The sequence below is a fragment of the Monopterus albus genome, unplaced genomic scaffold (genome assembly GCF_001952655.1).
Source record: "Monopterus albus unplaced genomic scaffold, M_albus_1.0 scaffold89.1, whole genome shotgun sequence".
Taxonomy (NCBI): Eukaryota; Metazoa; Chordata; class Actinopteri; order Synbranchiformes; family Synbranchidae; genus Monopterus; species Monopterus albus.
In genome coordinates this window covers 384,116-408,138 of record NW_018127969.1, presented here as the reverse complement: position 1 = coordinate 408,138, position 24,023 = coordinate 384,116, and the positions used below count along the sequence as shown (strand labels likewise).

General features: G+C 41.3%; 4 protein-coding genes across 5 annotated transcripts in view; all 4 read left to right on the top strand.

Moving 5' to 3' along the window:
• LOC109964524 (protein transport protein Sec61 subunit alpha-like 1) overlaps positions 1-949 on the top strand; it is a 7,365-nt gene extending 6,416 nt beyond the window's left edge. The window contains exon 12 of the mRNA XM_020607882.1: positions 40-949. Within this exon, the coding sequence (XP_020463538.1) occupies positions 40-226 (187 nt within the window). The 3' untranslated portion in view covers positions 227-949. The remainder of the gene's footprint in view (positions 1-39) is intronic.
• A 1,955-nt stretch (positions 950-2,904) lies between these two features.
• chchd4b (coiled-coil-helix-coiled-coil-helix domain containing 4b) lies at positions 2,905-5,085 on the top strand. 2 transcript variants are annotated; one of them, XM_020607779.1, is made up of 3 exons: positions 2,905-3,139; positions 3,934-4,032; positions 4,147-5,085. In XM_020607779.1, the coding sequence occupies exons 1-3, from the start codon at positions 3,118-3,120 to the stop codon at positions 4,500-4,502; spliced, it is 477 nt and encodes a 158-aa protein (XP_020463435.1). In that variant the 5' UTR covers positions 2,905-3,117; the 3' UTR covers positions 4,503-5,085. The 2 variants fall into 2 exon arrangements, with proteins under 2 accessions (XP_020463435.1, XP_020463437.1); XM_020607781.1 differs by lacking the exon at positions 2,905-3,139 and adding an exon at positions 3,155-3,324.
• Positions 5,086-6,513: 1,428 nt separating this feature from the next.
• Positions 6,514-14,794, top strand: uroc1 (urocanate hydratase 1). The gene is made up of 19 exons (XM_020607824.1): positions 6,514-6,992; positions 8,323-8,453; positions 9,731-9,824; positions 9,903-9,962; positions 10,061-10,189; positions 10,291-10,352; positions 10,499-10,565; positions 10,823-10,966; positions 11,048-11,136; positions 12,064-12,126; positions 12,254-12,433; positions 12,522-12,619; positions 12,705-12,777; positions 12,977-13,166; positions 13,247-13,345; positions 13,449-13,548; positions 13,747-13,828; positions 13,957-14,056; positions 14,176-14,794. Exons 1-19 carry the CDS (start codon positions 6,867-6,869, stop codon positions 14,314-14,316), a joined length of 2,028 nt encoding a protein of 675 aa, XP_020463480.1. The 5' UTR covers positions 6,514-6,866; the 3' UTR covers positions 14,317-14,794.
• A 275-nt stretch (positions 14,795-15,069) lies between these two features.
• LOC109964541 (MAP kinase-activated protein kinase 2-like) lies at positions 15,070-19,941 on the top strand. Its single transcript, XM_020607916.1, has 10 exons — positions 15,070-15,695; positions 16,879-17,018; positions 18,033-18,097; positions 18,184-18,263; positions 18,345-18,471; positions 18,693-18,768; positions 18,897-19,021; positions 19,334-19,419; positions 19,500-19,580; positions 19,653-19,941. Exons 1-10 carry the CDS (start codon positions 15,441-15,443, stop codon positions 19,857-19,859), a joined length of 1,242 nt encoding a protein of 413 aa, XP_020463572.1. The 5' UTR covers positions 15,070-15,440; the 3' UTR covers positions 19,860-19,941.
• Positions 19,942-24,023: the final 4,082 nt, after the last annotated feature.

Below are 24,023 nucleotides of genomic sequence, written 5' to 3'. Positions count from 1 at the left end.
ACATTTTATGTATTAATATTGATGTCACTTACGTTCTAGGTACATTCCCACTGCTGCTGCCTTTGGTGGACTATGTATCGGTGGTTTATCAGTAATGGCTGACTTCCTCGGAGCCATCGGCTCTGGCACCGGTATCCTGTTGGCCGTCACCATCATCTATCAGTACTTTGAGATCTTTGTGAAAGAACAGAGCGAAGTTGGCAGCATGGGAGCCCTGCTCTTCTAGAACAGCCAAAACCCTCCGATCTTCTGCCCACTTTTATTATGATTTATGATCACCAACTTTGCATTTATTTTACAACTGCGTGAAGCTCCTACATCATCAGCTTTCCAGTTTCAGGATGTTTGAGTAATCAGGACTCTCAGCTGAAATGGGACTTTGTGAGGTGGTAGGTAGAACTACATGGCTCGTTGCTCCCTCCACATATCTTCCAAAGTAACACAAAGACAGACATCTCACTTATACATCATCAGATTTACTAAATCACTCACCTAAGACTCATTCAAAGGACTCCTTTGTGTATGAAAATGAAGTCCTGTGGGAGTCTGGTTCATTTTTTTAAGACTGACTAGACAGCGCTTCATTATACAGGCATACTCGACTTGGAAGGTGGTGTTCAGCTCCCTGCTGTGTGCATACAAGCACTCAACCGTTTGCTTGGTGTTGTCTTAGTTTATGCCCTTGCTTTAAACTTTATTTTATTTTACTCTAAACCTGCCATCAGGTAAAGGTGTGGACCAGAAGCTGAATTGCAAGACACTGAGTCAAGTGCTGTATATTTTTCACTTTTTTTTTAATTTGTTTTTTTTATCCTGTCTTATAAGTTTTATTTGAACCGTCTTGCAAGAAGATTATGTGGAGCTCATGTTGGGTTGCACCTGTTAAAATAAAGACTTCATTTTATGTTTGTGAACTGTCATCTGATGAACCAGTCCAAAAAAAAAAAAAGTGTCCTCACTGTTGTAATGTGTAATGACATTCCCAGGGAGCTGCAGTATTACTCCGAATGTCACATTCATTTTTCTTACCTTCCCAAGAATTTTTGTTTTTTTAATTGTCTGCTCTAAGCACAGTTTCCATAATCACTTTTTCGGACCTGAATTTCTGTACATAGGCCATGCATTGAATAACTTTGAACTCGTCTTAAGTGTAACATAAGTTTTTGAATATGTAAAAAAAATAAATGCATTTCAGAACAAACTTCTAGAAAAACATTCTCAATAAAAACATTTGTTAGAAAATACTTTTAACGTTGGATTGATTTTTTGGGGGGTGGGTTTTTTTTTTTTTTTTTTTTTTTTTTTTTAACATGCTTTTTAAATGTTGCTTTAGGCCTATTTGAAAATGACATTTTTTGGTTATCAACTAAAAGTGATGCCATAATTTACAAAAGTTGGAGTAAAGGCTGTAGGTTCAAATATTTTATACTTTTAAAAACTTATGTGAGGTGACAAGCATCATTCTGTGGAAATACAGACTACGCCAGTAAACATAAGAAGTGTGAAGTCCCCTCCTCCTTCAAACGTTCCACCATCATTCCAGTCCCCAAGAGAACCTCCATCAGTGGGCTGAACGATTACAGACCTGTCCCCCTGACATCTGTAGTTATGAAGTCCTTTGAAAGACTGGTGTTGGTCCACCTGAAGGACATCGTAGATCCCCTGCTGGACCCCCTGCAGTTCGCCTACCGGGCAAACAGGTCAGTGGACGATGCAGTGAACATGGCACTGTACATCCTGCAACACCTCAATTCCCCAGGAACCTATGCACGGGCCCTCTTTGTGGACTTCAGTTCTGCATTTAACACCATCATCCCGGACATCCTCCACTCCAAACTGACCCAGCTCACTGTGCCTGCCCCCACCTGTCAGTGGATTACTAGCTTTCTGAAGACAGGAAGCAGCAGGGGAAAACCACATCCAGCACCCGGACAATAAACATGTGTGCTCTCCCCTCTGCTGTTTTCACTCTACACCAATGACTGCATCTCGAAGGACCGATGACAGTGGACTTCAGGAAGAGCCCTCCCACCTTCCCCCCCTCACCATACTTGGCAGCACTGTATCAGCAGTAAAGTCCTACAAGTTCCTCGGCTCCACTATCTCCCAGGACCTGAAGTGGGCAAAGCATCAAGAAGGCAAAGCAGAGGATGTACTTCCTGCACCAGCTCAGGAAGTTTGACCTGCCCCAGGAGCTGCTGCAGAGGAATCATCAAGTCTTTTCTCTGCACCTCCATCACTGTCTGGTTTGGCTCAGCAACCAAACAGGACAAGTAAGGACTTCAGTGGACAGTCGGGACTGCAGAAAAGGTAATTGGTGCAAGCCTGCCCTCCATGGAGGACCTGTACACCTCACGGGTCAAAAGGAGGGCGGAGAGGATCACTGCAGACCCCTCACACCCTGGACACAACCTGTTTGAACTCCTCCCCTCTGGACGGTGTTGCGGGTCACTGTGCACCAAGACAATCAGGCACAGGGACAGTTTCTTCCCCCAGGCCATCACTGTAATGAGCACTTGACCCACGACAGTATGACTGGACAATAACCCTCAATGAAATACCCCTAAATGGACATTGTACAGACTATTCAGATTCATGCAGGTCTCTGTTTTTAAGTACTTTATAAGAAATCACAATGAGCATTCCTTGTCTGTCTGCATTGTTTACTGCCTGTTTATAGTGTTTATTTTGCATTGTTTGCAGTTTGTTGCTTGTTAATACTGCTTATTTTGTTATATTACACAGCCTTATGTTGGTTTACTTGCCTCTTGCATGGGGATATGTACATACACATTGAGAGCCGATGTACCAGAGTCAAATTCCTCGTGTGTCCGACACACCTGGCCAATAAAGCTGATTCTGCCTAAACGTCTTCGCATGCAATGTTATGAACTATAGGGGGCAGCAAAGCGCGTGGGCGTGCCAACCATACCGGAAGCAGGAAAAGACAAGAAAGCTAAAGAAGACTACCAATAGTTGTGGAGACAACGTGTTAATGTTTGATTAAAACAACTGACAGTTTTATATTATGTGTTAATAAGAGTCATTCTCCTCGATGCTTATTCAGCTGGCGCCGAAACTTAAAAAGCGGAATTTTATCTTTTCCAGTGTGAAAAAATGAGCTCGGTCAGAGAGGAAGGTAAAAATGCTGTGCTAAGCCTGGTCTTGTGGCTAACTTAACTGGGAAGCTGGCTAACACTTAAGTTCGCTGAAGTCTAAATGAAAATCAAGGTTTGAGTAGAGCCAAGTTGTTTCAAGTGCTATTAACAAGCCTCTCGCTGAGATAAGAATTGGGTCTTCAAGTTTGTACTTGTTACATCATGAGTGAGTAGGACTTTTAGGTAACTAACCACAGTGTTTAACCTTGACCAGCAACACGTAGCAGTAAAGTTGCATCGTGCCACAGTAGGCTATGCTGTAATGCTTACAGTGAAAGTCACATGGGTTGCAATCATTCAATGGCTCTTTGTCACATTGACATCTCGAATACATCTTAGTTATCCTAGTTTTTAATTGGGAGAATTCTTTAAAACAATGAATTATTAGGCATTAATGTTTTCCCATCCTTTTTAATCTGATGACCCCTCACAACAAACCAGTGTTTAGATAGGCCCATGTTTCAGGGGGCCCGCTCCCCAGCTCAGGAACTACTGGACTGAAATACCCAAATAAACCTTAAGAACTTAAAAGTAACTTTGTCTCAGTCACTTAATTAAGTCGGTAATACTAACAGTCTAACAATGTAATAAGAATTTAATATTCACATGGTTCATTTTTCAGATGAATAAGTACATTTAGTTTTGATAGTTTAAGTACACTTATGGCCAGAAGATGTACACAGATGTACAGTATTAATAATCTAGGCCCTGTTTTGCAATTGCCATTGTCACTGATGGTTTGTTTTCATTGCCTATTTTTCATTTTACACAACAGGTAAAGACCGAATCATCTTTGTCACCAAAGAAGATCATGCAACACCCAGCAGTGCTGAGCTCGTAGAGGAAGATCCCAATGACCCATATGAGGAACAAGGTGAGGAGACATAAAAGTGCCTAAAGGAACCTGTCATCAGGTTAAATTGCAGCTCTGGTGGGATTTGAAAAATTTAAGTTTATTATCCTGGTTATACCTCCTCTCTCACCCTAGGACTGATTCTTCCCAGTGGGGAGATCAACTGGAATTGCCCCTGCCTGGGTGGGATGGCCAGTGGTCCCTGTGGGACTGAATTTAAGGATGCATTCTCCTGCTTCCAGTATAGCAAAGAGGAGGTGAAGGGCACTGACTGCCTGGAGCAGTTCAGGGTCATGCAGGAGTGTATGCAGCATTACCCAGAGCTGTACCCGCAAGAAGATGAGAAGGTGTTGACAGAACAATCATCAGAAACAGACCAGACCTCACAAGACTCGGCACTTGCAGAAATATCAGGTGCAAACATGACATCTACTACTGATCATGTCTCTGATACTACAGAGCCCAACACAAAGAACTCAGTGGGACACTAATGCTGCATTTACACTTTAAGAACCTAACGAGCCATATACCCTGTACTTCCCTTAACCATCACCAAGCATAGCCTCCAGAGCGCTGAAATTTAGCTCCCAGACCGTACCTCCAAAGTGGTCCAAGTGTAGCGGAAACAAACGCAGAACCCATGATGAGCGTTACTTGGCGCACCACCTTTCGGTGGGTTCCTATAATGGAAAAACCCCTTAATAAAAACTGCTTGCTGTGACTGTCTAGAGGGGCATGTCATTGTCTCTGTTTGATTGACAGCAGCTGGCAAACTGAGCGACAGCATTTAAATGCCATAGCTTACTATAAAGCAAATGATGTCTTGGTAGCAGTGGCACTGCTGACTAAGGACCACCCCAGCAAATTGAAGTGATATTTGCAGTTATGTTTACATGCTGTTTAGTGTGCTTGCAGCTGACCAGCCTATTAACCCATCAGATTTTTTAAAAGTTAGTTGGTCCCTTTTCCCCCATAAATGCTTGTTTGGTCTCTCAGTCAACAACCTAAGGTGCAGGACAAGATGTGTTTTTTTGTTTGTAGGTTAGATAAGGAAGAGGCTTCAGCCGGCAAGCTGATTTTTTGGCTACTTCTGCTTAATACGAATACAGTGTAAAATGAGGTAGTTTCATTGGCTAATCTCATTCCAATGGATTCAGGCAAAGATATTGGCATCATGGATGTAAAAAAAAAGTATAAAAAATAAAGCATAAATCTCTTGCTTTTGATTTCAAAATGTTTTAAATCACAGGACATGATTTACAGAGTAGATGCATAAATTGTAGCAGCCAATAAACATGCAATTCAATTTTAGTTTAAACTTTAAACATTCTAAGTACAATGGACTTGTAAAAAAGTGGTCAATGAAAAATGACTTACTGAAGTCTTACAATGCAAGTCAGCCATCATTCAATCTTTCATTTGTATTCAGGCAGAGTAGGATTAAAGAGTCTTTATTTCAATAAAGAGCTTAGAGGACCAAGGGTAGTATACACACTGAGGTGTATAATATATATTTTTTACTTCACCTGTATCAAGATAAATGGGTCTACTTTCTCACACTGTTCTAAAGCTGTAACATTAGAGTAAAAATGTTTGATACATTTTTCATTTGTATTTTCTTAACAATTCAGCTATTTTCATATGATGTGTGATGTGGTTTCTATACAGGATGTGCCATACAAAATTTATATTAGTAAGGAATGAAGAATGTACTGAATAGTACATTAAAACCTCCAAGTGCGGAATCTTGCGTAGTGTCTCCACTGTCGCTCTTTGTCCTGTGGGGCTGCATTTCTTCTGCTAATTTATAACTAGACTTAAAACGTTTACCTCAGCTGAACCATCTGTGTGTAACACAGGACTGACTAAAGTGACTTGAAGATTGTTGAAAGGTTTGTAATAATAAAATGTCACACCTCTTTGGTTCTTATGAGGTCTCATTGTTGTAAAATTCCTCCATCTTCTAAGCTTGACCTCAGTATGACCATATACTGTAGTCACGCTTTTGCACGTCTGCACTGACAAAATCCGTCATTAGGACTCATAAGCAGTGAGCATAAGGTACTGTAGCTTTGCACTGACCACAAACAAATTACTTACAAATGAACTGAATTTTGTTACTTCCTTTAAATTGGATCTGGTTTCAGGTCATTCAAGCAGAACGCAGGTGCTACAGAGAGTGCAGTAACATCTCCAAGTGACTTGAATCAACAAAGATCATGTCATTGGATCTGCAGAGGCTGATGTGTTTTTACATAACAAATTAACACAGTGCTGATGGTCTGTTTTAAAATCACAGTACAATACAGTTTAGCCTTTCAATAAGCAGGCTAGCTGTTATATGTCCTGGGAGGACAAATCTCTAAAGCTCATTTCACATTATTTATACAATTGCAATTATTATTATAAGTGATCTGAACAGACCTCGGAATAAATTATACTTGTGCATTTTTGTATAAGATTTGATTTGTTAACAATAGAAAAGGGAAATAACATGGTTCTACATACTAGTTGTTGACCCGTCCAAAGGTTCTGGCATGCTCTTTTATTTAACTGAGTTGCATGTCTAAGCATCAGGGGTCAGAGGTCTGTGGCAGTGTTTGTCCACTGAAGCATGTGCCACTTCAGTCTCCCTCGGCGTTCAATACTTTGTAAACACCCTTTTTCTATCCACGCCATACCATTGGTGGATTGTGGAGGGCAAAGACGACCAAGGAGCCAATGGGACAAATAGACAAAGAGTGATCTCCCTCCAGACTTAACAAGTACATAGTCTGTCTCTCTCTTCAGTCTCCTGCCTGATATCTGTCTCCAGGTCTCTCTGTCCAAGTGTGTGACAGGTATTTCTCAGCAGGATGTCTAATTTAAAGGAGATTTGCAGTGGTTTACCCCTGGACCCTTTACCACCTAACCAGGGAAGAGATCCTAGTGTGCCACATGCACCTATTCGGACTCCCAACCTTACAGCAAAGGAGGAGCGGGTGAGTACTAACAATTTCTGTACATTCAAAATGTTTATTAGCTTTACTACACAATGATTTGTAAATCAGTAACCAAACAGACCTCATGATGTGTATTTAAACCCTTTAAATGGGTGTAACATATAAATTTAAATCACTATTATTGACCAAGTATGTTTAACACACACAAGGAATTTGTCTTCAGTACAGAGGATCTCCACTAGAGAGAGTTTAACCAAGGCAGCCAACTGCAGTGCCATTACTATTTGCATACACACACCAGTGATGATGCTGGCCTGCCCACTGGAAACAACCCTGGATTCAGCATCTTGCTCAGTGACACTTTGACATGCAGACTGGGGAGATCGGGAATCAAACCGCCAATCTCCCAGTTGAGAGACGATCACTCTACCTCCTGAGCCACAGCCACCCAGTTTTAATGAAGTTTTGCTTATGATTTATTGATTCTGGAACTATGAATCTGAATATTTCATACTAGGATTAGTCTTATGCTACTTTATTGAGTTTTGATATTCTTTCAGGCAAGAAAGTCACCATTTAGATTTAGAATACCTGGTCTGTCTATCAGAGTAACGCACGTTAACGTGGACAACTGCTCCAACTGTTCCAGAGATGTGAGCACCAGCTAGCGCACCAAGCTATCTCCATCGTCTTTGCTCTCTGTCATCGGACTCAGACTTCATTGAACTTTCCTGCTGTCTCAAATATTTAAATACTAAAAATAAAAACCGATTACCTAACTAACAAACGAATATCCAAGTAATCAACTACTTACGTCCAGTCCTGGTTAAATCTGAGACTTTTTAAAACCATTTAAACTTCACATACTGTATAATACAATTATTAATGGCCACATTTTATTTTATCCATTTCTTTCTTGTGCACAAATTAATCTAATATTCATGTTTTCCCATATAACAGGCCATAGTCTGTGAAAAAGTATGTGAAGTTATTATATGTGTGTACAAATATCAATAAGAAAAAGCAGATCACTTTAAACTTCATTGTGAAGAATGTGAGCTTGAACAGGGCTATAGCTTGTTGTCATGCCAGACAGTGGCTCCACTATGAACGTATCAGATGGAAGCACAGCTGACGTGCCTTGCTGTGCACTCTGTCTTATTGCTTCACCGCTGTTGACTCATGGGCTCCAAAGCTAAATGCTCAGATTCAAACTCAGAGCAAAGGCTTCAGTCAATAATTAAGAGAGATCCAGAGACAGTATTACAAACAACAGAGATGGTAAAAGGTTTACTCATCTGTCTGACTATACTGAAACACTGTTCTGCACCATGTTCATTAACTGACCGTAAATGACTCTTCCTTCTAGCTGGCGCTGAGAAATGCCCTGCGATATTTCCCTCCCTCCTGCCACGCAACGCTTGCACCCGAATTTGCTCAAGAGCTGCGGCAGTACGGGCACATTTACATGTATCGCTTCTGCCCCACGTTACGCATGAGGTGAGGCAACCTGATAAAGAAACTGTGAGTCTTTGTTATTTAAACCAGTATTTGTATTGGTATTTGAGAGTAAAATAAATCAGATACAGTGCCTTGCGAAAGTATTCGGCCCCCTTGAACTTTGCGACCTTTTGCCACATTTCAGGCTTCAAACATAAAGATATAAAACTGTAATTTTTTGTGAAGAATCAACAAGACAGGGAAGATGGTTAAAATTGATGGGAAGATGGATGGAGCCACATACAGGACCATTCTGGAAGGAAACCTGATGGAGTCTGCAAAAGACCTGAGACTGGGACGGAGCTTTGTCTTCCAACAAGACAATGATCCAAAACATAAAGCAAAATCTACAATGGAATGGTTCACAACTAAACATATCCAGGTGTTAGAATGGCCAAGTCAAAGTCCAGACCTGAATCCACTCGAGAATCTGTGGAAAGAACTGAAAGCTGCTGTTCACAAACGCTCTCCATCCAACCTCACTGAGCTCGAGCTGTTTTGCAAGGAGGCATGGGCAAAAATTTCAGTCTCTCGATGTGCAAAACTGATAGAGACATACCCCAAGCGACTTACAGCTGTAATCGCAGCAAAAGGTGGCGCTACAAAGTATTAACTTAAGGGGGCTGAATAATTTTGCACGGCCAATTTTTCAGTTTTTTATTTGTTAAAAAAGTTTGAAATATCCAATAAATTTCGTTCCACTTCATGATTGTGTCCCACTTGTTGTTGATTCTTCACAAAAAATTACAGTTTTATATCTTTATGTTTGAAGCCTGAAATGTGGCAAAAGGTCGCAAAGTTCAAGGGGGCCGAATACTTTCACAAGGCACTGTATGTATTGTCTGGCAGTTTTGTACATATAATTAATATAAATATTTTGACAATTATCCTTCAAAATTGCACAAGATGTATATCAAACTTTTTGTATTTACACAGAGTTGTAGCTTTAAGTGACATTTTGAATGCAGAGTATTTTTAGACTTTTACTTTTACTTAAGTAAAGGAGCTGAGTATTTTGTCCACCACTGGTTTTGCTGCTATAGTGACCAGCAGCTAACGGTGGCTAATTGCCAGTTTTATATAGAAACTGCTGTGTAACTGACTTCTTCCCAGACAATCATTTCAGTGATTTTACCACAAAATAAGGAGACGTGAGCACACCGTACCTTGCCAGAAACAAATGAAAAGTCAACGAAATAAAGCCTGTGGCCACAATGGCTGCTGTTCAGCAAAAGTGACATAGTCTTGCTTCAAGGACTTTCCTCATCTTTCCTCAGAGCCTACCCCATAGATCAGTACCCGTGCCGCACACGTCAGGCTGCCTCTATGATGCTAATGATCATGAACAACCTGGACCCAGCAGTTGCTCAGGTGAGCTTCTTGTATTAACTTAGTTGGGCTATGGTTGCTAAATCCCTATGTGAAGTTTACTATTCTTTCCTCCTCCAGTTTCCCCAGGAGCTTGTGACCTACGGAGGGAACGGACAGGTGTTTAGTAATTGGGCCCAGGTAAGTCCAGAGTGACCTTTTGTTTATCCACTGGATTTGGAAATGATACCTTTATATACAGTCCGACTAGATGGTTACTGATTTGTGTGTGAATGCAGTTTCGACTGGTGATGCATTACTTGAGTCAGATGACAGAGGAACAAACTCTGGTCATGTACAGCGGTCATCCCATGGGCCTGTTCCCCAGCCTACCTTCATCACCTCGTGCCATCATCACCAACGGCATGGTAACTGCACAACACACATCTGACTTAATAAACTGACATTGTCAGGCCACATGTCCCAGTGTACTCACATACTGTATGTACTTTTTTTTGGCGTCACTCAGGTTATTCCAAACTATTCCTCCAGAGAGCAGTATGAAAAGATGTTTGCTCTCGGTGTATCAATGTAAGTTTCTAAGTTGCTCTCATTTGTTGTTGTTGGTTTCTCTATTATTTATTATTAGTAGAGTAATGATTATACAAGAAAATGCTGCCAGTTTAAGCCCATGGTGTGTTTGATGCAATCTGTGTACTGTTGTTGTGCTTTTACAGGTATGGTCAAATGACAGCAGGCAGCTACTGCTATATTGGACCTCAGGGGATTGTTCATGGCACTATGGTTTGTGAGAGATTTAAATAAAAAAGAATGCCCAGTGTTTCCTCGTGGAAAAGATGGCTGAATTTAAGTCAGGGGTTTTGTTAAATACTGTAGATGAGAGTTTTATTTTAAGAATTATTTTAATAGGAGGAAATCTCACACTTTTGAAGGAATCTTCAAAGCTGGTAAGCGTTCAACATACGACGAGGAAAGACGTGGCCTGTAGGGTGTAGTTCTTGTCATTTGTTAAATTGGTTTCTTTGTGTTTTTCTCTGTAGCTGACGGTGTTGAATGCCGGTCGGAGGTACCTGGGCTCTGGTGACTTGAGGGGACGTGTCTTTGTGACTTCTGGGCTGGGGGGCATGAGTGGAGCTCAGGCTAAAGCTGCTGTCATTGCCGGTTGTGTTGGCGTGATTGCAGAGGTCCGCTGGTATCCAGTCATTACTATTAAGGCTGAGTGCTGCAATTGTTCATGTGACTGAGGGGATTTGTTTTTTCTGTAGGTGGATGAGTCTCCCCTTAGAAAGAGACATGAGCAGGGCTGGCTGATGGAGGTCTCCAGCAGCTTGGAGCACTGCATTAAACGCATCCGGTAACAGAGAGGAATAAATTATTGAGATGAATTATGAATGGCCAAGTCATTCAGAAATCATAAATAATCATTGCTGCCTATGTACTACTCTTACATTTAACTTTATTGATGACCCTGAGGGTTTTAATATGACAGTCTTTAGTGTGTTTCTTTGTATGAGTGTGAGACATCATAGTGTCAGTTCTATCTTTGCACTATTAATTGGCAGCCCAGCATGTTAGCTAAGCAAAATGGCATATTCACATTCTTTACCTAGGTAAAAGTAACAATGCCACACACATTCCCGTATAAGTCCTGCTTTGACGCTGATTCTTTGTTCTCATTCACTTTAAGCAAAAGTACTGTACGTCAGTATTGTTAGCCAAATGTACTGACAGTACCAGCAGCTATGTGCCAAATTTCTTGGCCAGGTGCAGTAACTTCCTGACTCCAGAGCTGCTTATTTTTGCTGACTGTTTCCCCCTGTTCCCAGTTTTTGTGCTAAGCTAAGCTAACCACCTACTGGCTCCACCTACATATTGAACTGGCAGACATGACAGTAGTGTCAATCTTCTCTTCTAACTCTTGTCAAGAAACGTAAATAAGCATAGTTCCCAAAACGTCAGACTAGCTTTGTTTGTTGCAGGTCAAGGTGGTGTTATTTTTAACTATGCTGTTAGGTAGTCTAATTACACAGCTGCAACTTATTAAATAAACTTGTCGTATGTTTTTATGGAAAGTACAGTGTCTCCCTTTATTTCCCTGTGAAAAGTAGTGCAGTCAAAGTATTAAATGGCAGGAAATGGAAATACACAAATACAAGTACCTCAGACTTTATGTCCTTACTGCAGTTACATGCCACCACTACCAGGTCAGTCAGGTGCTTATATGTTCAGCATCTTAGCACATTGCTCTAAATTCCTGAAAATACTTTCTTTCTTTCTACAGAGAGGCCAAGAGCCGCAAGACTCCCCTCAGTCTGGGTTACCATGGCAACATCGTAGACTTGTGGTGAGTGAGATATGAACTTTTTCTGTGACACAGACGCAACCCAGAGCCACAGTGACAGAGTGAAAGAGTCACTTTTTGTTTAATATTCCTGAAATCTCTGCTCTGCTTTTCTTTCCTTTCTACTCAGGGAGCGGCTGGTGATGGAGTATGAGCAGACAGGGGAGTGCCTAGCTGATCTGGGTTCAGACCAGACATCCCTTCACAACCCATTCAACGGAGGCTACTACCCAGTCCAGCTCAGCTTCCACCAGGCGAACCAGCTTATGTCGGCCGATCCTAAACATTTCCAAACCATGGTCCAAGAAAGGTTCATTTAACAGAGTTTCTTATGGATATTTTATGGAATATATAGGTCTATTAAACTGAAATAAGAAGTGTCTAACATCCTCCCACAGTCTCAGACGACAGGTGAAGGCCATCAACAAGCTATCTGATGCAGGGATGTTCTTCTGGGATTATGGCAATGCATTTCTCCTGGAGGCTCAGAGAGCTGGCAAGCAGTTTAGCACGAAAACACACAGAACATATGGTCATTATTATTCAGTCCAATAAAGACACTTGTGTTTATTGTTTTATAGGAGCAGAGGTAGAAAAGGTTGGCGGAGGAGCAACAGAATTTCGTTACCCTTCTTATGTCCAGCACATTATGGGGTGAAACATTTTTTTGTTTTGTTAATCTAGCATAGAAATACATACTGCAGGCTTTTGGCAGTTAAAACCTAAATCTAGAGTGTGAAATTTAATTCTTAATCTTAGAAATAACATAATAATGTTGAGCCAAGGTCCAGTTGCATTTTCAAGATCTTTTTGACTGCATCCTCTGATCTCTCTCCTTCTGCCTCTGATGCAGGGACATTTTCTCTTTGGGCTTTGGCCCATTTCGCTGGGTGTGCACATCTGGTGACCCCCAAGATCTCACTGTAACCGATGACATTGCTGCTACTGTCCTGGAAGAAATCGGTTCAGGTGTGACTGATAGTATCAGACAGCAGTACAATGACAACATCCGCTGGATCAGAGAGGCTAGAAAACACAAAATGGTCCGTTGCTTTGTAAGTCTCTCAATGCAAATCTCAGTGATAGTTACAAATGATTTCTTCTGTGATTTCTCTTTGCTTAGGTTGTGGGATCCCAAGCCAGAATCCTCTACTCTGACCAGAAAGGAAGAGTCAGCATTGCTTTGGCAATCAACCAGGCTGTTGCTGATGGAAGAGTTTCAGTAAAAGAATAAACCATCTGCTGAGAAGATCATGTCATGTTTACTGCAGACTGCATGGAGAATCAACAGTGGCTGTTGTTGTTTTGTTGTCTCTCTTGCTCAGGCTCCTGTGGTTATTAGCAGAGACCATCATGATGTCAGTGGCACAGATAGCCCCTTCAGAGAGACCTCTAATGTGTATGATGGATCTGCCTTCTGTGCAGGTATGTGCAGTCCACAACAACACATTAACCTAACTATGGTAAAAATAAAGGAAGACGTTAAATTAACTGTCTGCAAATAGAAACTGATAATGCATATCGAAAAAAGCATACTTTTCCTTTTCCTTTCCCCAGCTTTTCTGTCTCTCTTTATTCGTATAAACCAGAAATACTGCAGCTCACAGTGTCCTCCCCTTACAGACATGGCGGTGCAGAACTTTGTCGGTGATGCGTTCAGAGGTGCCACGTGGGTTGCCCTGCACAACGGTGGTGGTGTTGGCTGGTAAAGCTGGCTGGGCATTAAGTTCTTTGTGAATATTCATCCATCAAAGCCGTTTATTTAATTAATACTCACCTATTACGAAGTTATTGTGTTTCTATATTATCTTATATTTCACCTTTCACCTCTAGGGGCGAGGTAATGAATGGAGGGTTTGGTTTGTTACTGGATGGCTCAGAGGAGGCAGCAAAACGTGCCAGTCTGATGCTCAACTGGGATGTTTCTAATGGGGTGAGAGTGAAGAGAGAAGAGCAGGATCATGTGTTCCAGCCTCACTCATTATTTACAGTCTGCTCAGATTTCACATGATCACTGACTGGCTGTAATCTGTGGGTTTCTGTGTGTTGCAGGTGGCTCGTCGCTGCTGGTCTGGAAACCCGAATGCCTATGAGACCATTCAGCGCACCATGGAGGAGCAAAGGCAGCTGCGGGTCACCATGCCCTTTCCTGTGCAGGATGAGCAAGTGCTGGATCGGGCCCTGCAGGGCTAGCCAGCCACTTAGCATGGGTTAACAACCAGCTAAAACCACACAGAAAAGGAAATGTGTAATTGTAATCACTTCAGTAGATCTAGCTTTTCATATTATTAGATTTCACCCACAAAGACCGCTCAGTTCACTGGAAGCCTTCTAAATATTCAGCCAGTAATTCATTAGTTAATAAATGAGTTGCAATGGTATGTGACGAGTATGTTCTTTATCTTTGGTGCTGAAAATTATCAAAAGCCTGTATAAATTATAACTCTCATATAGGTTGTTTTTGTGTCCATAATCCACAGAATTATTTAGTCAATAAATTGTAAATAACAGGTTAATGGTGGGAATGGAGGGAAACCAGACAAAACGTGGCAAACCCTGGCCGCCACAGCAGTAGTGTTAGTGTTAAAATGTTCTCTGGTGATCCCATTCCAGTCGAGGCTCTTAATTGTCTAGGGAATGTCTATAAGTGCCATTCTGCACTGATGCGAGTTGTGCTTTTACCGAGATGAAATGTAGTGAACTGGAAAGCCGGAAAGACATTCCATTTCCAAATAAAATAAAATAAACTTCAAGTGAATTGCTGTATTGATCACAGGATGCACATCAATAATGGAAGTTCCCATTTTACGCCCCTGGACGTGGACAACAGTCATTTCTGGTCATAACATGAGTTGGTTTGCTCTCTCTACCGTCACTGTCGTGCGTCTTTACGCGTTGTTGCTCCTTTAAGGAAACTGAATGGTGAATGAATCAGAGCCACTCCGCGCTGACGTAAGGGAGCTGGGGAGGTTGGCCGACCCTGCAGGAAGAGGCAGATAACCGTAATGAGGACCCAGCAGGGGTGCCAGATTGTTTTTTAAGAACATTTTATTCTCTCTCGGCCACTCAGTGTTTTATTATCCATATCAAGTCTTTTAAAGTTCCTTATGACAATATAACCAGCGATTCTAGACCTCCGCCCTTTTTCGTAGACTACACCAAGGAGGGTTTTCAGATTGCATACCCCATTTTTCTTCTACAGCGTTTAAAGTGGGTCGAAATGATTTGGAGTACGAAAGTCCTCTGAACATACTCGGATGAACTAGGCTAACACCGTGTATTTCCTCTGCACCACTCAGCTTTTTTCTGGAAAGAAAATGCATCATAACCAGGAGGAGCAGTCGGGAAATCCAATTACTGCACAGCACGGGACAGCGCGGCACGGTGACTCCAACAGTCTGGGAAGCAGCTTGGACACTGACCCCCAGCAACCTGCTTACTGTAAACTGGAATTCAGGAGAAATGCAGTGACAGACGACTATAAAATCACAACCCAGGTTCTCGGCCTGGGAATCAATGGCAAAGTGCTGGAATGTTATTGCAAGAAAACAGGAGAAAAGTGTGCCCTCAAGGTGTGTGTGTGTGTGTGTCTGCTTTTCTTTTCTTATCATGTGTGGTCTAAACAGTCCCCTGAAGGTTGCTATCAGTGAAAAGAGAGTACACCTCAATTATTCATCTGTCCTCAGCTCCTGTTCGCTACTGTTTACTGGTGCCTTTTATTTTTCAGAATATTGATTTTTTTTTTCCTTCTTATGTAAAGTTTGAGGGCCAGTAATGGTTTGCAATTTAAATGAATGTCTATAAGATATGACACAGGTGAAATATCGATTTAACCATAAATGGATGGAGCTGTAAAGCCAGTTCAGTTACTGAAGTGCCCAGACAGTGGATGTGTCTGACAGCCAGTGATCTGCTGTCTGGGTTGTTTTGACACTGGTTGTTGTGCAAACAATACTTGGTATAAGCATCTGTGCTGGTGGCATTTAACAAACACAAAAATCAGTATTAGTATTATATATTTACAGTACAACTGGCAAAACATTTGCTGTGATAAATTAAGGAATCATAAGTAAATAAACAGCTGAGGGTAGTTTGAGGATAAGGCTCAAGAAAAAAGCAGCGTCATGAGTGTCTCTACATGTTTTCTTTGGAATATCTTTGGTGGTAAACCACAATCAAAACATGTTGAAATTTGAAAAATGAGCTGTAAGTAATCTTGTGCTCTTTGAGTGGTAAATCGGTGCATAGAGGCGTTGGAGGAATGCACTTATAAACATCTCAGCTTTCTTCCTCCTCCAGGGAGCAAAATGCATTTTAATGTCTACAAGGGTTTGGGCTGGGGTCTGCATGTCTGGGAAAGTCCGATCTGGCTCTCCCTTGTCTGAGATATCACTGCTGCAGCACTGTGTCTTTAAAGGCAACGCACATTGCTAAAGCAGTCTTGCAGTACTCACTCCTAATGTTCTCAGTGGAAATGACTGGCTTGAAAACAGCTATAGATTAATGGCTTTAGAAGTGGTTACTACCAGTGCTGTAAACAGTGACTTCACAATGGGCCGTGTGTTTGTGTATCTGGGTATGTATTGATTTCCTGACACAGATGTCCAGCAAAGGTTTTTTTTAAAATCAAAGTGTTTCTGTCTAGAACACTGTAATCTACAGATGCAGATGCAAAACCATGCATTTGGGTAGATATTTAAACAGAAGAATTTCATTAACATTTCTTATGTTCTATTGTGACTGTCTGCTGAGCAGATTCTGTATGATACTCCTAAAACCAGAAGGGAGGTTGAGCTGCACTGGCGAGTGTCTGGAGGTCCCCACGTTGTCCGCATACTCAGCCTGTATGAGAACATGCACCAGAGCAAGAAGTGTCTCCTCGTTATAATGGAGTGGTGAGCATTACCTAAAATAGATTTCTGTTTTCCTGCAGTGATGTATGATTTTGTGTTAATCTGTGAGTCTGAAAAAAAAAATCCCTTTAATCTAAACAGTAGAGGAATTAAGTCTTCATATGTGAATAATTAACACTTATGATGCTGTATCATGTTCAGAACCTAAATCCTGTATCTGAAAATGATTGTGTCTAAAGCCAGCTGAGACTGGTTTAAACTCACACTTGATCTAGTAATTCATCGCAGAATGAGTGACCAGAGAGACCAAAATTTACTTTTAACTTGCATTTGATTTCAAACTTGAACACTGATAAGGGGAAAATACACGTGTTTCTTATATGATCTGCCTATATTTTTAGTACTTTAAATATAATATAAACCTGAACCTCAAAGACAAAATTAAAAGTGAGACTTCACAGTGTAGAACAAGATAGTAAAAATCAGACACAAACTGTGAGTGTTGTGTTAGAGAATGGACTCAATATAATGCATTATACAGTAGATAGATGTTTTAAATGGGAACACATGCGTCAATAATAATAATAATAATAATATGACATGGTGGTATGGTGGTTAGTGCTGTCACCTCACACCAGGAAGGTTCTGGGTTCGAGCCCAGTCCAACCCAGTGACTGTCTGTGCAGAGTTTGTGTGTTCCCCTTGTGCCTGCGTGAGTTCTCTCTGGGTACTCCGGCTTCCTCCCACAGTCCAAAAACATACAGCCTAAGTTGACTGGTGACCCTAAATTGCTTCTAGGAGTGAGTGTGGATGTGTGTGGTTGTTTATCTACATGTCAGCCCTGTGATAGACTGGTGACCTGTCCAGGGTGGACCCCGCCTCTCACTCAGTGTCAGCTGGGATTGGCTCCAGAAGACTGGACTCATCTGAGCAGTAAATAGGGTGGCACAGTGACATGCTTTGTTAAAAAATCACAATTGTAGTGGACAGCTGTGGTTGTTTGCCAAGAGTCTCCTCGCTGCCCCAGTTCTGATCTCTTTGTTCATCTTGTCTCAGTATGGAGGGAGGGGAACTGTTCAGTCGCATTCAAGCCAGAGGGGACCAGGCCTTCACAGAGAGAGGTGAGTTCACATTCAGCACTTTAAGATTCATGAGCCTAGACTGTGTCACCACCTGTGTCACCACCTGTGTCACCTCTGTCCCTCAGAGGCATCAGAGATCATGCGTGACATTGGTACAGCCATCGATTACCTTCACCACATGGACATCGCTCACAGAGATGTGAAGGTACTGCAGCTTCTTTAGAGGGAACACAAGAGCAAATTTCTAGATAAATGCATTGTATTGAATCTCTAATTCACACAACAGCCTGAAAACCTGCTCTACACCACCAAGGAGAGTAACGCCACACTGAAACTGACTGACTTTGGCTTTGCTAAGGAGACGACACTTCACAACTCCCTCCAGACTCCCTGTTACACTCCATATTATGTCGGTGAGTGTTTGCTGTCCTGTAGGAATGGGAGTTTTAGTGAAACCAGAGGATACACTGCATTTGTGCCAGTATTATAAATGTGATATTTCAGACAAAGGTTTTAGATTCTGTCATTCACTCTCGTTTTTGTCCACATGTGTCTGCATATTGACTTGCGTTTGTGTGAGTGTGTCTTTCATTCTCCACATTATTGTTTTTTCTGTATCTATTTGTGCCTTCAGCCCCAGAAGTGCTTGGGCCCGAGAAATATGATAAATCATGTGACATGTGGTCTCTGGGGGTAATCATGTATATTCTGTGAGTATCACATACATCTTTGTGTGTAGCTCCTCTGGTGTACTGTACATTTGTATTCATTCTGCACATTTGTATGGAGAATGTAAAGAAGGCATCAACATAACATAGCCTTCTCTTCTGTTTTCTAGTCTGTGTGGGTTTCCTCCGTTTTACTCGAACACAGGTCAGGCCATCTCTCCAGGCATGAAACAGAGGATCAGGCTGGGCCAGTATGAGTTCCCCAACCCTGAGTGGGCTGATGTTTCCGAGGAAGGTCAGACTTTGGACATAAAATACATAGCAGCAGCAAAAGGATTTAAATTGGTATTCACTGATTTCAGAAAAACAAATGTTCACTAGCATCTCAGTCATACTGTAAATGGTACATGAATTTGATGACTGAAGAGTTATGAGACCCCAGCATCTTTGGAAATGGAAACAGTTTTGACATTTTCAGAACAGGTGTTTTGTTTCCAACAATGCATCAGCAGAGAAACACTGCAACATAAACTCTGCTCTTTAAGAGGACATTATACTAAATGCTTGAGATTGTTTCATGGTGTTTTCTTTTTAATGTCATCTGCAGCCAAACAGCTCATCATTCAGTTACTGAAGACAGACCCCAGCGAGAGGATGACCATTGAGCAGTTCATGAACCATCCATGGATTAGCGTAAGTTAACACTTTGTAAACCTTGTGACTCTAGGCCTGTTATTCCACCTGTGTGCCGATGGATGTTTCTTACACCGCAGCAGTCAATGGTGGTCCCTCCAACACCCCTCCACACCTCTCGCGTTTTGACAGAAGACAAGGAGCTGTGGGATGATGTAAAGGTGAGTTTTCAGAATGTAATCACAAGGTGGCAGTGTAACATCAGACTCACAGCACAGAGTGTCTTCCATCAGGAGGAGATGACCAGCGCCCTGGCCACCATGCGAGTAGACTACGACCAGGTGAAGATCAAAGATTTGGACACGTCCAACAACCCTCTGCTCAATAAGAGACGCAAAAGGCCTAGGCCTGCGGGAGCTAGTGGCGGAGGAGAAGCCGATGGAGGAGAGGTGTGTAACAGTCACAGGGAAGTTACATTTTCTGAAGAACATGGGGAATGATTACTGGACAAAAGTAACATACAAGCCAGAGTAAACAATATTTCACATCTCACTTCCCTTTATTGTATTTACTGACTTTTTGTTCCATTTTAAATAAAATTGTTTTTTTTATGTTTTACAGCTGCATTGTGTCACTTTTGTAGATGAAAATGCATTTATCCTGTGTTATTTTGTATTGTCAGGCAAAGATACTCTTTGACCCATTGCATAAACCCAGCTGGTACTGTTGTCTGATGAAAATTAGACCAAGTCAAATGCAGAAATGAAAGGTGAAAGTTGTAACTGAGATTTATTAGGCAGGTTTACATCCACCCAATAAGTCCTGTAGAGGGCTTTTATTGTGGTTAATGATGCGGGTATTATAATATAAACAATCAAAAGATATTAAACTATGAATGGTCGCTGCCTGCTTGAAATGTCTTCCTCACAGAGGCTCTACCAAAATGAAAACACCTGCTGTATGGGGTTTTAAACCTGTGAAACCTCAACCCACTGTTATGTTTTAATGTGTATAGGATCACAAAAGCAGGTGTAGCAGGTGGCGGATGAAGTAGCACAATGTCAAGTACAAATCTTAGAATTAAACCAAAATGTAAGCAGCATATTGTAGTTAAAGTATCACACAGCTGCTGTGGCAGGACAGGGAAGTGAATTGCATGTGATTAAAATGTACAGTACTACAAATACTCTTGACACATGGCAACTCTAGTAACTTTCATTTTGAATACATATAATTAACAAATGTCTTCTTGCTATCCTGTCACTTGTTCAGTTGTCTGTACACTGTACACGCGTCTTCATTTGGTTACTGACCGCCACGGCACGCGCACAGTGCACAATAAGTCATATAGATTTGCATGATCTCCGTCACTCAACTGGAAATATATTCCCAGTCAAACTGGTTACAGTTGGGATCAGGAGTGAGTGTATTTAGGCCAAATGTGTTCAGTGGACACACTTGGAAAGGATGAAAGGCCAGAGGCAGGCAGCGTGTGAGAATAAACAACGGTCCTGGAGATGGCGTCTAGCCTGGTTCCTGGAGCTCATGTAATGAGCGATCTCCTGACGATTCGTGAGAAAACCGTCCTCTGTAATCTGCTAGAGCCTCAGTGCAAGGTCGGGTCGATTCATTAGAGTCACTTTGAATTAATATCTATAAAATACAACTGAATAATTACTTACCTCAGGTTTTTTCTGTGTATAAACATTTATAGCAAACCATTCAAATTAAATGGACATTTGGTGTTTGATATTCTCTGAAATACACATTTTAAGAATTAATGGAACTTGGCTAAATAATTCTGACAACGACTCAATGTGTTATAAAGGTTAAATATTTTTAAAGCAAAACTTTCATTTGTGAAGCTGAACATGTGAATGATTTTAATGTAGTTTTGTTTTGTGAGGGCTGATTTTTAATTAGCATCTGATATATCTGATATGATGTTAGCAGACCAAGTGCTGCAAGATGTTAAAAGTACAATAATAATCCCTTAAAGCACTTAAAAAGGAAGTGAATAACAAAAATATAAAAACAATGAAAGCAAAAGACAAGTAGAAAATATACAGTAAAAGAGAAGTGAAACACAGTTAACACACTGCCAGTGTGTAACAGCCAGTCCATGAAAATGAACTGTAAGACTGTAGTGTAGATAGAGACCAGATTTGTTGTAACTTTATATTCTTTAAGTACTGTTTTTTTTCACAAAATATGATAAGAAGTGTAGTTGTTGTCTTTGGTAAAGATTAGGGAATACACAAAACAACTGACTCTCACTTAATGCAAAAGATGGATTAAGTTGTGCTCTACTTTCTCATACATATGCACAGATAATGTGTTATTACACTGGATTTAAATGACAGCAAATGCATATTTTGTTGTTGTAGTTTGTATGACTGGTGTGTTTCAGCTAATCAAATCTGCAGTAGCTCAAGTATTAGAGGCCGCAGATATCCAGGGTCGACATCCCGGCTGGGGTTGTTTAGGTTGTGGCGTCGTGTGTCTCTTTGAGGATGAGTCGGTTCACTCCTACTTCCTGCGTCTCTACTGTGTCAAAGTAAGAGGAACTGCAGACCTGATTAGAGACACACCGCCCACACAGACTGAAACATGTATACCATATCCCTCATTGAAGTGACTGTTCACTTTGTCCTCTTAGCATGAGACAGCTTGTAGCAATTTCCTTTAGTAACAATAGGGAGTTTTAGCTTGAAGGGTGTGCCTGCACTTTTACTGTAACTCCTGTGGTTGCTGTTTATTACCCTTTTCCTTTTTCCTCCCCTTACTCTTCCTTAATCTCAGCAAACCAAGTTGTTGTGGGAGCAGGAGCTGTATGTCCCACTCAAATACACTGCCAGCCATGCATTTTTCCACACTTTCCCTGCAGATGTAAGTGATGCTGTTTTAAATATCAGTGCACACAACATTTACTGAGTCTTGGTTTGTTTAAAGTGGTTTTTACTGTTTACACAGCTCCAGCAGATAGGCCTCAACTTTGCCAGTGAGATGGAGGCAGAGGAATTTCATCTTGCAGAGAAGGCTGTCCAAAGAGACCAAGGTTAAAATAACCACTTATACTGTACTGTATGTATCGACATATATAAAAGATGTTTGTTGTCTTCCCATAAAAGCAGAGCAGTGAGCAAACACTTATTCCATTTAACCTCTGTATTTCTCATTAGTCTCCATTTACTTCTTTCATTTGCAGAAAAGATGACCAGCATGATAGAAATGACAAGCACTGAGAGGGCAGACAGCTCAACATCTGATCGCCCTGATTCAGGGTAAGATCAGCAAACACTGCCACTTTACAGATGTAAAGTGAATGAAAGATATGATAAATGTGATGGTGTATATTGATTACTGCTCTCTGAAGAATGAAACCAGTGAACCATTTGGACAGGGAGCAACAGTTCCCCATGGAAGTACCATCCACCACAGATACACCAACCACTAGTTCAGTGAGTCAAAACATGCACAGGAAAAGTAATTCATGAGTCAAAGAATTGTTTTCATGAAACCAAAATTCACTTCACCACACACTACACATACAGTAGATGCAGTAATGAGTCTATAATCAGCCATTCTGTGCTGTATCTACTTGGTGAAGTTTAATGATCTAGACCCTGCTACGAGGAGGCCGCTGATGCAGGCCAGACTCACTGAGGAAGATCTGAAAGACAAAGACATTGCTGAGGCTGTAGACTGCATCATCAACAAATTTGGAGGACTAAAGGCTGTGCAAAGAGAGTTGAGGAACAGAGGTACTTTATCTTGAAAAATGTGCAGTGTATGATCCTGTGATTTAAATTTTATCCTTCAAAAGTAAATTATTAAAAGTAAAAATAATACGTTTTTGGTATATTTGAAAGGCTCTGTCTCTCAGACACTGCCGAGAGCTGCAGGGCTGCCCATCTCCCTCGCTCTGAAAGGGCCTTTGCCACCAGTTCCATCCATCAAAGACAACACCCACTCCCAGCAGACACCACAGGGGCACAGAGAGCCAAGACCAGAGTCAGATTACCCCTTGGATTCCTCATCCTCCAGCTGCTCCACATCCATTTGTTCTGGAGAGGATCAAAAGAGTGCAAGTTTCAAACATGTAAGAGGACTAGGATGCATGTTGTTTCAGTTATACCATGTTCGAATATATAAAATGTGTGGACTGAATGAGCTTAACTTTGCTTTGTGGTGTAGGTGGCCACTTCAACACCTGCAGAAGGAGGTGACCTCATCCTGACTGCACTGAGAGACAGTGACGTGCGGTCAGGGGAGGCAGGTGAGGCAGAGCCTCCCCTGTCAATCTTGAAAAAAAAAAAAGTTAACCATAAAATATAATAAATGTTAATATTTGTCAGCTGGTGTGTGTTGTAGGCCCTTTTGCCATTCGAATCTGATGTTGAAGGATTTTTTTTTCCAATAAAGAATAGCAGAATTTCCGTATGTCCCGTTCAAATACATGGAGGAGATGCGCAATGAGGCAGCACTTTGCTGTGCCTCTCGGTGGATCGTGTAATCCTCACAAACTGTATGCGATGCAAATAGTGTGTCACTGTCCCTCTATATGTCACAAATAAAATGCTTTCAAACACTCTGATTATATGCTCTGCCTTGCCATAATCTGGATAATGTATAAAATGTAGTTCTGTAACGTGTTTAGGCTC

Coding starts and splice junctions, on each gene's coding strand:
- chchd4b (XM_020607779.1), top strand. CDS start 3,118: ATGAGCTCGGTCAGAGAGGAAG. Junction 3,140..3,933: donor GAGCTCGGTCAGAGAGGAAG/GTAAAAATGCTG, acceptor TTTACACAACAG/GTAAAGACCGAATCATCTTT. Junction 4,033..4,146: donor TGACCCATATGAGGAACAAG/GTGAGGAGACAT, acceptor CTCTCACCCTAG/GACTGATTCTTCCCAGTGGG.
- LOC109964541 (XM_020607916.1), top strand. CDS start 15,441: ATGCATCATAACCAGGAGGAGCAGTCGGGAAATCCAATTACTGCACAG. Junction 18,769..18,896: donor GGGGTAATCATGTATATTCT/GTGAGTATCACA, acceptor TCTGTTTTCTAG/TCTGTGTGGGTTTCCTCCGT. Junction 19,022..19,333: donor GGCTGATGTTTCCGAGGAAG/GTCAGACTTTGG, acceptor TGTCATCTGCAG/CCAAACAGCTCATCATTCAG.
- uroc1 (XM_020607824.1), top strand. CDS start 6,867: ATGTCTAATTTAAAGGAGATTTGCAGTGGTTTACCCCTGGACCCTTTA. Junction 13,829..13,956: donor AACGGTGGTGGTGTTGGCTG/GTAAAGCTGGCT, acceptor TTTCACCTCTAG/GGGCGAGGTAATGAATGGAG. Junction 14,057..14,175: donor ACTGGGATGTTTCTAATGGG/GTGAGAGTGAAG, acceptor TGTGTGTTGCAG/GTGGCTCGTCGCTGCTGGTC.